General features: G+C 42.3%; 2 protein-coding genes across 3 annotated transcripts; one reads left to right on the forward strand and one right to left on the reverse strand.

Moving 5' to 3' along the window:
* Window positions 1-235: 235 nt before the first annotated feature.
* On the reverse strand, window positions 236-5,751 carry lyve1b (lymphatic vessel endothelial hyaluronic receptor 1b). The gene is made up of 6 exons (XM_035790068.2): window positions 5,585-5,751; window positions 4,943-5,108; window positions 4,453-4,592; window positions 3,856-4,290; window positions 1,307-1,376; window positions 236-665 (listed from the first exon to the last, which is right to left on the reverse strand). Exons 1-6 carry the CDS (start codon window positions 5,664-5,666, stop codon window positions 458-460), a joined length of 1,101 nt encoding a protein of 366 aa, XP_035645961.1. The 5' UTR covers window positions 5,667-5,751; the 3' UTR covers window positions 236-457.
* Window positions 5,752-9,086: 3,335 nt separating this feature from the next.
* Window positions 9,087-15,675, forward strand: LOC118395961 (prelamin-A/C). 2 transcript variants are annotated; one of them, XM_035790071.2, is made up of 8 exons: window positions 9,087-9,947; window positions 13,272-13,412; window positions 13,675-13,875; window positions 14,048-14,235; window positions 14,474-14,687; window positions 14,901-14,999; window positions 15,123-15,190; window positions 15,351-15,675. In XM_035790071.2, exons 1-8 carry the CDS (start codon window positions 9,915-9,917, stop codon window positions 15,508-15,510), a joined length of 1,104 nt encoding a protein of 367 aa, XP_035645964.1. In that variant the 5' UTR covers window positions 9,087-9,914; the 3' UTR covers window positions 15,511-15,675. The 2 variants fall into 2 exon arrangements, with proteins under 2 accessions (XP_035645964.1, XP_035645963.1); XM_035790070.2 differs by lacking the exon at window positions 9,087-9,947 and adding an exon at window positions 12,463-12,979.
* Window positions 15,676-15,715: the final 40 nt, after the last annotated feature.

Genomic DNA, 15,715 nt, shown 5'->3' on the forward strand with positions numbered 1-15,715 from the left:
CACACTGTGGATAGGCCAAGTACCCCAAGGGGTCATAGTACCCCTGGTTGGAAACCACCGCACTAGACCCTACCCAATAAATCAACATTTTTGTAGCATTCATTTTTTGATTGAACAAAAGTGAAGATTTGCTGCAACTCATAAAACAAAATGTGACTTAAAACTGTACAAAAATACAAGTTGGACAAATCAGATAAATCAATTAAAAAAACTGAAATAAATAGATGACAGTGAATCTAGGCAAAGGAAAATATTTTAGTTTGATTGTTTTCAATCATTTATAAAACAAAAAATACATTGAATTATCAGAAACATTATCTGAAAAAAACCTCTGCAGAGCTCTATTATTTTTACAGTTCCTAATACTTATTTCTGCAGTTCCTGTAAGTCAAAAATATATTTAGCTAATGTCTTTTTCAGCACTGTAAGTCCCCCTCAACATGGCCATATATTGCTACTAAGGGCCATTTGTTGTGGTCTCTGGATTACTGACGATGATGTCACTGGTGAACTTCCTGTCTCCATTCTCCTCTCCTCCTTCTCTCTGTTGTGGGTCCTGCAGATCCATCTCACTGTCCATGTGTCTCCACATCTCAGTCTCTATGTCATCCTTCAAGTTGTGCTCTCCTCTGCGCCAGAATTGGATTGGGAAAACACCCCTGGTCCTTTGAAGTAAATTTAAAGGAAACATGGAGAGAAGAAGAGCAAATGGTAACATGTTACGCTAACAGTTCTAGTGCATTTTTACCACAGACCGAAGATGCAACCCAGACACGTCAAATGGGGTAGTGAGAAAAAGTCCAGTCACCGGTAGTGGGAGAGGATGGAACTGAAACTGAGCCGACATTCTGCTAATTTTCTCATCGATGAAACATCTGATCTCAATACATTTTTCTTTTCCCAAAACTACACTCTGTTACAAACAAAATGCACTAAGTTTTATAGACTTGACGCTTTGCCAAAGTTTTTAAAAATTGCGTTGTTTAGAAGGAGTGCAAGGTCGAATTGAGTTTGTGCACATGCGCACTTCACAGAGGAGACGTTCCGTAACGGAAATGTGCAAATACATGCTACAACGAGCCAATAGGATCTTGCTGGCTCGTGCTTGGCTTTGCCCACCTCTGCTTGTTCTGCCTACTATGCTTCATTTGTTTCCACTGTAAACAACACAGAAACTATTTTTGGTTAGTTATAAATATCTTCACGTATAATCATGTATAAAATCCTTATAATCAACGTATAGTATAATATGTATAACATGCTTATGATCAAAGTAAGTATACAGCAATATAAACATAAGACCCACGTTTTGTAGTAACACACTGCTACTGCCGCAGCCAGCAAGGGTAGAACGACGAGGAGCGCCGTAGATATTGCTGAAAGGATAAAGGTGTGTCAAATATATTATAACAATCTAAAAATGGAAGCTGATCATAAATGTAATTGACAATACAAAAAAAGCTATTTAGACCTTAGTGCTGCTTTTGATACCATCGATCACCACATTCTTTTGGAGAGATTGGAAACCCAAATTGGTCTACACGGACTAGTTCTGGCCTGGTTTAGATCTTATCTGTCGGAAAGATATCAGTTTGTCTCTGTGAATGGTTTGTCCTCTGAAAAATCAACTGTAAATGTTGGTGTTCCTCAAGGTTCCGTTTTAGGACCACTATTGTTTTCACTATATATTTTACCTCTTGGGGATGTTATTCGAAAACATAATGTTAACTTTCACTGCTATGCGGATGACACACAGCTGTACATTTCAATGAAACACGGTGAAGCCCCAAAATTGCCCTTGCTAGAAGCATGTGTTTCAGACATAAGGAAGTGGATGGCTGCAAACGTTCTACTTTTAAACTCGGACAAAACAGAGATGCTTGTTCTAGGTCCCAAGAAACAAAGAGATCTTCTGTTGAATCTGACAATTCATCTTAATGGTTGTACAGTTGTCTCAAATAAAACTGTGAAGGACCTCGGTGTTACTCTGGACCCTGATCTCTCTTTTGAAGAACATATCAAGACCATTTCAAGGACAGCTTTTTTCCATCTACGTAACATTGCAAAAATCAGAAACTTTCTGTCCAAAAATGATGCAGAAAAATTAATTCATGCTTTTGTCACTTCTAGGTTAGACTACTGGAATGCTCTACTTTCCGGCTACCCGGATAAAGCACTAAATAAACTTCAGTTGGTGCTAAATATGGCTGCTAGAATCCTGACTAGAACCAAAACATTTGATCATATTACTCTAGTGCTAGCCTCTTTACACTGGCTTCCTGTCAAAGCAAGGGCTGATTTCAAGGTTTTACTGCTAACCTACAAAGCATTACATGGGCATTACATGGGCTTGCTCCTACCTATCTCTACCTATCTGTCTGATTTGGTCCTGCCGTACATACCTACACGTACGCTACGGTCACAAGACGCAGGCCTCCTAATTGTCCCTAGAATTTCTAAGCAAACAGCTGGAGGCAGGGCTTTCTCCTATAGACCTCCATTTTTATGGAACGGTCTGCCTACCCATGTCAGAGACGCAAACTCGGTCTCAACCTTTAAGTCTTTACTGAAGACTCATCTCTTCAGTGGGTCATATGATTGAGTGTAGTCTGGCCCAGGAGTGGGAAGGTGAACGGAAAGGCTCTGGAGCAACGAACCGCCCTTGCTGTCTCCGCCTGGCCGGTTCCCCTCTTTCCACTGGGATTCTCTGCCTCTAACCCTATTACAGGGGCTGAGTCACTGGCTTACTGGGGCTCTCTCATGCCGTCCCTGGAAGGGGTGCGTCACCTGAGTGGGTTGATTCACTGATGTTGTCATCCTGTCTGGGTTGGCTCCCCCCCTTGGGTTGTGTCATGGCGGAGATCTTTGTGGGCTATACTCAGCCTTGTCTCAGGGTGGTAAGTTGGTGGTTGAAGTTATCCCTCTAGTGGTGTGTGGGCTGTGATTTGGCAAAGTGGGTGGGGTTATATCCTTCCTGTTTGGCCCTGTCCGGGGGTGTCCTCGGATGGGGCCACAGTGTCTCCTGACCCCTCCTGTCTCAGCCTCCAGTATTTATGCTGCCGTAGTTTATGTGTCGGGGGGCTAGGGTCAGTTTGTTATATCTGGAGTACTTCTCCTGTCCTATTCGGTGTCCTGTGTGAATCTAAGTGTGCATTCTCTAATTCTCTCCTTCTCTCTTTCTTTCTCTCTCTCGGAGGACCTGAGCCTTAGGACCATGCCCCAGGTCTACCTGACATGATGACTCCTTGCTGTCCCCAGTCCACCTGGCCGTGCTGCTGCTCCAGTTTCAACTGTGCTGCCTTATTATTATTCGACCATGCTGGTCATTTATGAACATTTGAACATCTTGGCCATGTTCTGTTATAAACTCCACCCGGCACAGCCAGAAGAGGACTGGCCACCCCACATATGCTCTCTCTAATTCTCTTTCTTTCTCTCTCTCGGAGGACCTGAGCCCTAGGACCATGCCCCAGGACTACCTGACATGACTCCTTGCTGTCCCCAGTCCACCTGACCGTGCTGCTGCTCCAGTTTCAACTGTTCTGCCTTATTATTATACGACCATGCTGGTCATTTATGAACATTTGAACATCTTGGCCATGTTCTGTTATAATCTCCACCCGGCACAGCCAGAAGAGGACTGGCCACCCCACATAGCCTGGTTCCTCTCTAGGTTTCTTCCTAGGTTTTGGCCTTTCTAAGGAGTTTTTCCTAGCCACCGTGCTTCTACACCTGCATTGCTTGCTGTTTGGGGTTTTAGGCTGGGTTTCTGTACAGCACTTTGAGATATCAGCTGATGTACGAAGGGCTATATAAATACATTTGATTTGATTTGATTTGAGGATTACCACCTACCTCCGACTGGGCTCTCGATGTGGTTGGAGGTGTTTTGAGAAGGAGAGGAAACGAGGGACGAAGAGGTGAAAGACAAAAACGGGGTGAGAGGTGGAGATGAGGGAGAGAAAGAGCTGGGGAGAGAGCGAGATGATATGGGAAGTAAGTGAGAGAGGGAAGTGGGACAAGGGAGGGAGGAGGGGGATGGGGAGGGAGGAGAGGTGGAGATGTAGCTGGTTGTTGACTGGACCAGGTAAGTGGTCGTTGTTGTGGTAGTGGGGGCCAATCTTGAGACTTGTGTTGTTGATTTAGGTGCTGGAACTTTAGGTGTCGTCTTGACCCTGTTTTTCACAGTTCTGGTAGTAGTTGGTGCTGATGTTGGGACTGTTGTAGTGTTCATAGTTTTTGTTGTGGTCTGGACTTTAGGTGTTGTGATATCCAAATGATTCTCTAAATCTGCATGGGGTGAGTGAAGGCATCAACATGTCAATTTTCTAAAGTAAAACACATTCAAACTATTTTTCAAATGCATTTATCATTGAAACATGTTTATGATCAATACTTTGCTTTAGTTAATTTAACATGCATTATAATTAAATATATACAAGTTATATGTACCTGTTAAATTGAAACAAAACACATGAAAGGGTGTTTTAATCGGTGCTCTCCATGTTATTAACCCAATGTTATTCCTGCCACATTTCATGCTCTTCACAATGCGAGGGATAACTGCAACCTGTTTATCTATCCAGCCATATCTGTTTGAAAGACCACACATGAGATATTATTTTGTAGTGGATATTTAAAAGAGATATTTTATTTGTGCTGTGCTTGTTACAAATGTATTGGTCAAATGTATAATGTCTCTAGGAGATGTACAGTACAGATCTCCAACTTTAACCATACAGGAATTGTTACTTCTTGGAATTTATATGAATAAATATTTTACTATTTTGGTTAAACATGTAGAACTATCGACGTACTTTAACAAGCCTATTACCTCCACGATCCTGTATCTGCACACATACACAATTTGCACTCCCTTAAAAAGGGGACATACCCAGTGGGACATTTCTGCCACCACTCCACCCTACAGTGTTCAGCATACCCGCATGTCTCCAGTCCATGTTGTTGAGCAGTATGGACCTGTTCCCAGGTCGCTATGGTGATGTTCAGGAAGAGGCACATGGCTCTAGCCTGAGAGGCGTTCAGGGCATATTGATTCCCGTAAGACACCATGGACACTCCAGAGTTTCTGCCAACCTCAGGGAAAACTGCACAAGTCAAATCCATCAGATGGAATGTATTGCATTAAGAGTAGACTACACACAAGAGTACTGAAAACAGCAACAAAAAAAAACATTATTACTCTTATTTAAATAGATCTATGTATAATGCATTATAAGACTGGTCATAAGTTGTTGACTTTGAATAACTTGTTATAATGTCTTACCATCATCTAAAAATGATCCTAAATGACTTAATGTTTCATCCATTAAAGAAATTCCACATAGAAATACATGACATATTATAAGCACTTAAGACTTTATGAGTGCTCATGCATGCTTATAACAAATAATAAAGCATTCTATCTGATTGCTTCCGGGAAGTGAAATCAAAATGGTTATAAATATGTATTGCCCGGGTCCATAGCAATGAAACAGAACTCTAAACATCTGCAGCATCCCTTCTTTCATATTGATACATTTACATTTTTTAAAATCCCATCATACCAAAAAAGGTGCCTTACCTTTAATGAGATTGAATTCAAAAGTCAGTGCATACACAGCCATGGTGAACAGAAGGCAAGAAAAGAGCCAGACCCTTGCCATGGTTTGTCTGGTAACATTTAATATCAGACTCTTAATGGTGCACTATAGTGAAGATGCTACCAGAATAAAAGAGAGTGAGCGGGGCAACTTTCGCCAAACAATGTCCACTTCCAGGGGTGACGACAGAGGTTGTGTCCAAAATGCCCCCTTACATGTATGGGCCCTGGTCAAAAGTAGTGCCCTTTAAAGGGAATTAGGGTACCATTTGAGACATAGTCAGAAAGGACACTGGGAAAGAGGAAACAGGAAGAGGGGCCAAATCTGTTTGGAGCCCCCGAATCGGGGGCCACACATACCTTTAAAAACCAAATGGGGGCAGCTCTGGAGCACAGCCTGTTCTGGATTCACCTCTCACACATATTTTTTTTTATTATTACATAATAACATATGGATTGTGAAATAACATATTTTATTTGTAGAATATATTTTGGGTTCAGGAGGAGGGCGAATGTGAGCATTTGACCCAGGGTGAATTCATCATGAGATGCGATGAAATGTCATAACAAACAGCCAATGCATTGTCTACAAATGCACATAATATCATATGTAGCGGTTGATTTAGACCACAGTATCTGCCAGACAGGAAAACAATCAAGGACCCATTCCTCATTTCGACAGGACCGGTTTTCAACCACTTCTGTTTTTGTCTCGCCAGCAGTTCTAGCAGAGTTATGGTTTGTGTGACAGGCCAATCTATAAGTGGAGGAAGAGGCTCTTCTTCACAACATAGCACTGATTCTCAAGGGGTTTCCCCCCTGCTGCTTTTTGACCTGGTGATTGGAAGCTCTTCCCATCTCTTTAGATCAACATGGAACTGTAGGCTACCTGTCGCCAGGCACTCACATGAAAGAATACAGGCTACAGCGTGTTCACTTAACCCAGTGAGGGTCAGTGGGTGCAACAAATATATTTTTAAAGGGAGGCTTGGCTGAGGACGATGTTGTGGCTTCGTTGTCGGGTTACTGCTTGAGATCGGAAACTATGTTTTAAGAATGGGACACGTTAACGAGTGATGTTCGGAATCAGAATTTTTTTCTCTCACACAACATGAAAGACTTGCCAATTCCCCTTCCCATAATGACATCAAGAGAGTCATTAAGAAGACAGGAGGAAAGCCATTGTTGAATGAAAACAACTCATCAAACTACTAAACGATGCCACACTGCCTCCATCTTCCTGATAAACAACATAAACACACACAGAGGAAATGTTTTTAAAAAATCCCGTATTTTCTCTGCGTCACAGATTTTATGGTCTCATCTTCTGATCTGTAGATTTCCACGGCAAAACACCACATTTGATTGGTCCCATAGGAAACACAGGAAGTGGGTCATAATGTATGGGATATTAGTATTGAGTCTTGTGATGTAATGCACGGTTCATAAACTGAGGATTGGGGGGGGGGGTCCTATCCTTTAAAACAGTTGCCACAATGATATAGTTCTGTGTTGAAATCTACACTGGATTGGTGTATAGCAGTGGTTCCCAACCTTTTTCAATTACTGTACCACCAACTGTATTTTGGCCTGGAGTACCCCTCTGGCTTTGTACCTGACTTGCACATCTTAGACCACCTTTTGCAAAACTTTAAATACAAATGTCATCAGTGAATAAAAAAATTCACTGTTGTGTTTTGTTCACATAATAGTAAGACATTATTTTCATCAGAAGATACATTTGTGCACTTATGTTAACTGTTTCCGGCAGTCAGTAAATACTACTGCACAAAATTATAAATCATCCCATCAGTGTCATACCATGTACCATATAGGAAATATCTAGGCAATGGGACTGTAATGTTTATTTGTTACAATATCGTGGACATGCATAGATGCAGAGAATGAAGTTTGGTTAGTTCTAAGTAACTTTGGGTTACTCAGAAGTCACCATCTCCAACATTGTGACCTTCCATCACAGAGCTTTACTTTGGTGTGGATTGAGGCCTATACAGTCATATTAGTTGTGTTCCTTCACTGTATTCATCTTTCCTTATTTCTATTGTGGATTGTGTTTCTGTGCACCAATGGTCTACATAACTGAGCAAACCAGCCTGTGTTGAATACATGGATTTGGATGATACCGATTATTGAATCCAGCACACAATGTGCTTATTTTTATTTAAATTTTTATCAGGAACAATATTTGTTTTGATGTGTATGAAATATGTTGGTAAAATATGCATGAAAGGAGAGTAATTCTGCACCTTTGAATATTAATACTTCCAATTTTGCTCATAATGATTTAGTGACTGCATTTTTTTTTTTTCATCTATCTACTGGGATTTTTAAAAGACAGACTTTGTTTTGTCTGCTTGAACTTGATGGATAGGTATGATTTTGTTTAATCTTTTTTGCAGGCAGTCGTGTTCTTTTGATTAATGTATTTGCAGTTTTCACATTATAATATAGTTTTGATTAATATATGTATCTTTTGAAAATGCATTTACTGTTTTGAAAATCGACGTCATTCCAAAAAAATGCTTGTACAGAGTGATAAAAACAGTAAATTGTACATCTGAATATCTCAGTGTTAAAGACCTTGTCAAGCACATCCTGCCTGTTCAAGGTTATTGTAAAATACAGCCCTACACAGGTCTTGTGTCAAGGCCATTCTTCCTGGATACCATGCCAACCCCCAAACAATACATCCAAAGCGCATCATTCATAGAATACAGGAATTTCCCCAATTAAAATTTGTATAGATGTAGTTTCAGTTATACAGGTTTCTCATTGAGATACTATCTCTTTTCCAAGAGAGACCTGGTCCAATAGCAGCAGGGGGAACAACATTTCAGACAAAACAACTTACATACACTAACAACACTATATACACATATAGTACAAAAATGAAATATTACGTTAAAAACACAAAAGTCTTGACTAAAAACAGCTGTCCTAAAGACAATTAAACTCTCATATATACATCGATCAAGTGCTTAAACTCCACCAACAAAACAAAATCATCTAATTTTAAAATGTTCAGGGGAGAATTCCAGGACCACGGAGCTAAGTAACTAAAACTATTTCTAACATGACCTGTTCTAATTTTTGGTACTGTTAGAAGGAAATGAGAAGGTGACCGTCATTTTTATTTATCTACTGACCTGACTAAAAAAGAAGAGATAAAATTGTATTTTACACAATATGGCCTTTGTTACGAATCCCTTTTGGCCCGACAGTCTAGGGGGGATGGTAATGAGACCCGTAACATAACTCATGCAAATTATTATTGTGACAAAGTAAAAGTTTGAACAAAATAACCACGACAACAGAAATCTACCGTCAAACTCCAGGTTTATTTATAAACACACAGTAATGGGGGGAGCAGGAAAAGGGGCTGAGCTGGACCCAAGGAAAGAAACAGTAAGTATTCAAAAACACCCCTAAGCTAGACTAGCCTACTTTAACAACAGCGAACTAACCAAAAATACAGTGGGTGGTCCGCCCAGTTCTAACTAGTGTATTTAACAAAGTTCACCTACGGGTAGTGTATGCCCATGGGCGATTTGTCTTGGTTTCCCCCTTTTCCCACCAGCAACAAACAAACACCATAACCAAAAACAATACTCACAGGTGATGACAAAGTGCTATGAAGTGCTTAAACAAAAGAGAGGTTAAGACACAAAGCGAGAGTGAAACACAGAGACCTACAAACATGGCATTTACAGAGAGATTGCGCTCTAGAACAAACAAATGATGGGGTTTTTAAACCATGGGGAAGGATCTGTGATAGGTTAGGAAATAGGAGGTGTGTCTTCTGATTGATGATTGATTGTTGACTGATTGGGGAGTGATGATTTTCACCTGTGAGGGGAGAAGGAGAGAAAATAAACACACACAGGATAACTGTATCCGTAACAGCCTTAGAAATCAGTATATACCAGTGTTTAAGCCTACGCAAGGTCAATGACGACCAGCCAACAGTGCTGCAGAGATCACAATGTGTTAGACGTTATTGATTTGTAATGAACCTGAGGGTTGCATGATACGCTGAATCAAGTGCTCTCAGGGTAGTGGTTGAGGCCTGCATATATAAAACACTAAAATCTAAAGCCGCCAGTAATGTACAGTTGAAGAGCGGTATGACGGCTGCGTGGTCCAATGGTGTTTATACTTGCATACTATTGTTTGTACAGAGGAACGTGGTACCTTCAAGCGTTTGGAAATTGCTGCCAAGAATGAACCAGACTTGTCAAGGTCTACCATTTTTTTTCTGAGGTATTTTTTTCTGATTTCTTTTGATTTTCCTATGATGTCAAGCAAAATGGCACTGAGTTTGAAGGTAGGCCTTGAAATACATCCACAGGTGCACCTCCAATTGACTCAAATGATGTCAATTAGCCTATCAGAAGCTTCTAAAGCCATGACATCATTTTCTGGAATTTTCCAAGTTGTTTAAAGGCACAGTCAACTTAGTGTATGTAAACTTCTGACCCACTGGAATTGTGATACAATTAATTATACATGAAATAATCTGTCTGTAATTGTTGGAAAAATTACTTGTGTCATGCACAAAGTAGATGTCATAACCGACTTGAGAAAACTATAGTTTGTTAACAAGAAATGTGTGGAGTGGTCGAAAAACAAGTTTTTATGACTCCAACCTAAGTGTATGTAAACTTCCCACTTCAACTGTACATACATTTTTATTTTATTTTATTTCACCTTTATTTGCTGAGGTAGGCTAGTTGAGAACAAGTTCTATTTACAACTGAGACCTGGCCAAGAATAAAGCAAAGTAGTTCGACACATACAACAACAGAGTTACACATGGAGTAAAACAAAACATACGGTCAATAATAGAGTTGAAGAAAATCAATATACAGTGTGTGCAAATGAGATAAGATAAGGGAGGTAAGGCAGGTGGAAAGCATGGCCAGCGGTAGAAAAATGCTTATTGAAATTCTCAATTATAGTGTATTTATCGGTGGTGACAGTGTTTCCTAGCCTCGGTGCAGTGGGCAGCTGGGAGGAGGTGCTCTTATTCTCCATGGACTTTAGTGTCCTAGAACTTTTGGGACTTTGTGCTACAGGATGCAAATTTCTGTTTGAAAATGCTAGCCTTAGCTTTCCTAACTGCCTGTGTATATTGGTTCCTAACTTCCCTGAAAAGTTGCATATCACGGGGAATATTCGATGCTAATGCAGTACGCCACAGGATGTTTTTGTGCTGTTCAAGGGCAGTCAGGTCTGGAGTGAACCAAGGGCTATATCTGTTCCTGGTTCAACATTTTTTGAACGAAGCATGCTTGTTTAAGATGGTGAGGAAAGCACTTTTAAAGAATAACCAGGCATCCTCTACTGACGGGATGAGGTCAATATCATTCCAGGATACCCCGGCCAGGTCGATGAGAAAGGCCTTCTCGCTGAAGTGCTTTAGGGAGCATTTGACAGTGATGAAGGGTGGTTGTTTGACCACGCAATGAGGCAGTGATCTCTGAGATCTTGGTTGATAACAGCAGAGGTGTATTTGGAGGGAGAGTTGGTTAGGATGATATCTATGAGGATGCCCGTGTTTACGGATTTGGGTTTGTACCTTGTAGGTTTATTGATAATTTGTGTGAGATTGAGGACATCAAGCTTAGATTGTAGGATGGCCGGGGTGTTAAGCATGTCCCAGTTTAGGTCACCTAGCAGCACGAGCTCTAAAGATAGATGGGGGGCAATCAATTCACATATGGTTGCCAGGGCACAGCTGGGGGCAGAGGGTGGTCTATACAGTGAGAGACTTGTTTCTGGAAAGGTGGATATTTTAAATTAGAAGCTCAAATTGTTTGGGTACAGACCTGGATAGTATGACAGAACTCTGCAGGCTATCTCTGCAGTAGATTGCAACACCGCCCCCGTTGGCAGTTCTATCTTGGCGGAAAATGTTATAGTTAGGGATGGAAATTTCTGAGGTTTTGGTGGTCTTCCTAAGCCAGCATTCAGACACGGCTAAGACATCTAGGTTTGCAGAGTGTGCTAAAGCAGTGAATAAAGCAAACTTAGGGAGGAGGCTTCCAATGTTAACATGCATGAAACCAAGGCTTTTACGGTTACAGAAGTCAACAAATGAGAGCACCTGGGGAATAGGAGTCGAGCTAGGCACTGCAGGTCCTGGATTAACCTCTACATCACCAGAGGAACAAATAATGTTATCATGATGCCACTTTGATTTAAAGACATTGTCATGGATGTTGTGTCTATTCATTCTTTGTAGTGATTCACGTGGAACCAACGCAGGGTAGTGGGATTTGTTCTACTTTGACTGCTGTGTGTAAATAATACATCCAAAGAGGAGAAGGGTTAGTTTCCTGTTCTGGGGTAAAATGGATCACTGGAGCTCAGTGTTTGTAAAGGATACGACGAGAGCCTATCAGAAAGTGTAGTAGAGGCTAATTGGCCACACTTCCTAAGTCAGGTGTGCCTACCAGTCTTTTCCAGTATTGTCGGTGAAGAGTGTAGAAACAAGTGTGGGATATTATGTCACTCTATAAAAAACACATCCAAGCGTTCTGGTAAATAGTGTGATAATTGTTTGTCAGTAAAGTCAGAGTCCCCTGTTCTCACTTTCCTGACATTCATAAATCTAAAGAGAAGTTATATGATAATCTGATCCTCCATAGTGATTCCTTCATAGAGGATGATATCAACCACCTCTAAGTAGTTTCTAAGTAGCAGTGTAATTAATCAAGCTAGCAGGCCCCCACCCCAGCACTTCTGCCACCTGTTAAGGTTTCCAAGCACAACCGGTAGAGTACAGTTTCTCTCCAGTACCTCGTGCTGACCTATCACATTACCCAATGAATATTTCATCCATTCCCCCAGTGATAGGATCCTTCACCTCCCAGAGACAAGTGGAATAAACACAACACTAGACAAGGACTTAATTCCTGAAGTAAGGAGAGTATCTCTTGGTGGGATTTGGCAGTTGATGAGTTCCATCCATACTCGAAGCCTAGTATACCTACTTGTCTACTTGTAAGGTTGAATCAGGTGGAATCGGACCACATCTCTGGATCTGGATTCAACATGTCGCTGAGAGCCACATCTCACAGCAACCTGCAGTGCCTCTCTTCACCAAAGCCTCTGGCGCTGGACAACGGGATATACAAGTCTTTCTCCCTGAGCAGCAGCAATATGAATGGGAACGGGGGAGGTGGCGGGAGGATAGTGTTTGGGAAGGGGCAGGTGGAGGAGGTGAAGGGGTTCTCTACGCCACACAGGAGGCCTGTGCGGGCCGTCAGACCGGTTAGTGCCCACGGCGTTAACGTCAGCGGATCCTTCCTACAGATCAACCATCTGCAAGGAGAGCTGGTGAGGAAGAGAAAGGTAAGGTCTAGGAGGGAAAGGGGGATACCTCGTCAGCTCTAAAACTGAATGCATTCAACTGAAATGTGACTTCCGCATTTAATCCAACCCCTCGTCGGTGCCGGGGAGCAGTTGTTGTTGGGGGTTAACTGCCTTGCTCAAGTGCAGAACGACCTTTTGGTTACTGGCCCAATGCTCTTAACCGCTCGGCTACCTGACGGCAGTGTGTGCATGCATGTGTTGATTATATGAAACCCAGAAATGTAGAAGTGAAAATGTGTCTGTCTTGTTTCCATGTTTATGTAAACCTTAGGAATGTGAAGACCTAAAGAAGGAAAATAAGTATCTATCCAATGAGATCCACATGGAGCGGATTATGATGCGGACAGAGAATGAACTCACCATGAGGAACCTGAGAAACCTTAACCAGGAGCTCCAGGCCCAGGTCAAAGAGGTACTGTCCCTCTTCCTCTCTCCAACACAGCAGAAAAGACAGGCACTATTTAACAGCGATGCAGTAGAAAACACAAGCTAATTCAACACATTGAGCAGTACTCCCAGTTCTCATAGGTCATTTGCCAGTGCCACTATAGCTTTTCAACTCCACTTGAAAATCATCATTCTTAAACTGGTCTAATCCTGCATCGTCATATTACAGCTGAGAACAGTAACATTCCTCCTCTGTGTGTAAAACCCATTCGCTCTGGCCTCCGCAGCTGAAGAACAAGGTGTACCTGGCCCAGCAGAGGGCGACGTTGTGCACCCGAGTGGCGGATGAGGCGACCGATGCGCGGGGCGAGGCAGAGAAGCACAGGGCCCTTGCAGAGGCCCGGGCCCACAGCCTAAGGCAGGACAGAGAACTGACGGAGGCAGACAGGAGCCAACTGAGCGAGGACCTGCTGAAGCTAAAAAGACAGGTTTCTAAAGACACGCAGGAACACACACATCCTCTCAGTTTGCGACTAATTACGGTCCTATAGTAGTGCAACAAGTAATAGTACACACTAACCTTTGGCTCAGTCAAGTTTGCCCTATGTAGAATACAAGAGACCCAGTAGCCTGTGATGATGTCTATGCTGTCTCCAACAGCACCAAGACACTCAGCTTCTTCTGGCACAAACGGAGAAGAACTATTTTGAGACAAGGCTGAAGCTAGACAGGATATCAGGAGAGAAACAGGCTCTGCTGGAAGAAAACAGATGTCTGGAGGGGGACAAGGATGCTCTGAGGCACAAACTCAGACAAGTGATGGATGAGAACACAAAAGTCAATGAAAAGTAAGGCTACAGATGTGGCATCATGTAGTTCTTATGTTATATATTCTATGTATATGCAGTATAATGCATTCTGTAGGAGAATGACAACTCGATAAGACTGACACACGTCCTGCTGAGGATGTCCTAATATGGACACCATAACCGTACATGCCATGCCAGGCTTTAAGGCTCTCCTATAAAATAGTCGTAGACCACACAGTTGGTGAATTAGACTATCCACTGTGATGTCTGTCTGCAGGGAGGTGAGATCGAGGCACAGGGCGTTGGTAGCGGAGGAGCAGAGTGAGAAGGACAGCCAGGCGAAGCAGGAAGCTAACCAGGAGAGGCGGCTGGTTGAGAAGGAGAGGCAGGAGCGCACAACCGAGTGTCTCAACTGGAGGGAGAAACATCAGGCTCTGGCAGACATCTTCAAAGCCCAGGAGGACCTCAAGTCTCAGAGGCAGAGCAAAGCAGTGAGTCAGACTCAGACCCCTTCTGCAGAACCAAATGTATCAGCAATAATCCCACTTGTCTTTCAGTGGGCTATAGTCTAATGAATATCTGGGATGTCAATCAGGTCCCATCACAATAGAGGTAGTTGAGATGTGAGACAATACCGCCATCTAGCTGTTGACCAGGCCTAGGATAAATTCTTACTCACTAGTTGTTGACTTTTCTCTCCCCAGTGTCAAGCTACTATCAAAAGCTTTTTCCTCTGCATGACAGAAAATGACCAGAGGGTGAAGATTCTGAAGAATCATGATGGCACTCCCAGGAACTTCACAGTGAGAGGGTTTAACCATCATTGCACAGAACATAACTATAGGTCAAGTGATGATGTTGGTGCAAACTGAAGGCTATTCTATACTCTTCCTTGCCCTGCTGCAATCAATTTCACTCTCTCTCAGGAAGGGGATCCAATCTTCATCTCCACACCAGAGCATGGGGCTGAGGATGCTGACAAGAGCTCATCCAGGTAACCAAGGACTTAGGATGCCTTGACCATTTTTATTTTATAGAATCCCAGTGGGTGTTTTTTTCCAACCCTTGAATAGGTTGTTCCAGGTTGAGCTTGAAATAGACAGAGGTACAGTACTAAACATGTTCCCACTTGAGTGACTGCTTCCTTTTCCCAGGAGCATGTTCAGAGTATCTGCCCCGCGAGTGGGAAAGGACCTGGGCCCATCTCACTTTGGTGATCTGTCTCCCGGCCTGGGAGGGGAGCACGAGGTCGGGCATCCACGGAGAAGCAGGAAAACGGTGGAATATTTCTGGATCCCAACAGATGAGGAATGATGGCATTGTTCACTGACGAGTTACAACCCATTTCGGAATAGCCTGTTTAGTTTGTTGATGCTTTTCTATTTACCAAGGGAAAAATGGAATGTGTCGTTTAAATGTAAAGAGTAGTCAACTTTCATGATGCAAAAGATGAAACGACAACTAATCATGATCGGCATGGGAAAGTGGAACGTGAACAACATTTATAAAGACATTTGTA

Source organism: Oncorhynchus keta, chromosome 17, assembly GCF_023373465.1.
Source record: "Oncorhynchus keta strain PuntledgeMale-10-30-2019 chromosome 17, Oket_V2, whole genome shotgun sequence".
Taxonomy (NCBI): Eukaryota; Metazoa; Chordata; class Actinopteri; order Salmoniformes; family Salmonidae; genus Oncorhynchus; species Oncorhynchus keta.

Coding starts and splice junctions, on each gene's coding strand:
- LOC118395961 (XM_035790070.2), top strand. CDS start 12,680: ATGTCGCTGAGAGCCACATCTCACAGCAACCTGCAGTGCCTCTCTTCA. Junction 12,980..13,271: donor AGCTGGTGAGGAAGAGAAAG/GTAAGGTCTAGG, acceptor TGTAAACCTTAG/GAATGTGAAGACCTAAAGAA. Junction 14,236..14,473: donor AACACAAAAGTCAATGAAAA/GTAAGGCTACAG, acceptor GTCTGTCTGCAG/GGAGGTGAGATCGAGGCACA.
- lyve1b (XM_035790068.2), bottom strand. CDS start 5,666: ATGGCAAGGGTCTGGCTCTTTTCTTGCCTTCTGTTCACCATGGCTGTG. Junction 4,291..4,452: donor GTTTTGTTTCAATTTAACAG/GTACATATAACT, acceptor CACCCCATGCAG/ATTTAGAGAATCATTTGGAT. Junction 666..1,306: donor GCAGTGTGTTACTACAAAAC/GTGGGTCTTATG, acceptor TTTACTTCAAAG/GACCAGGGGTGTTTTCCCAA.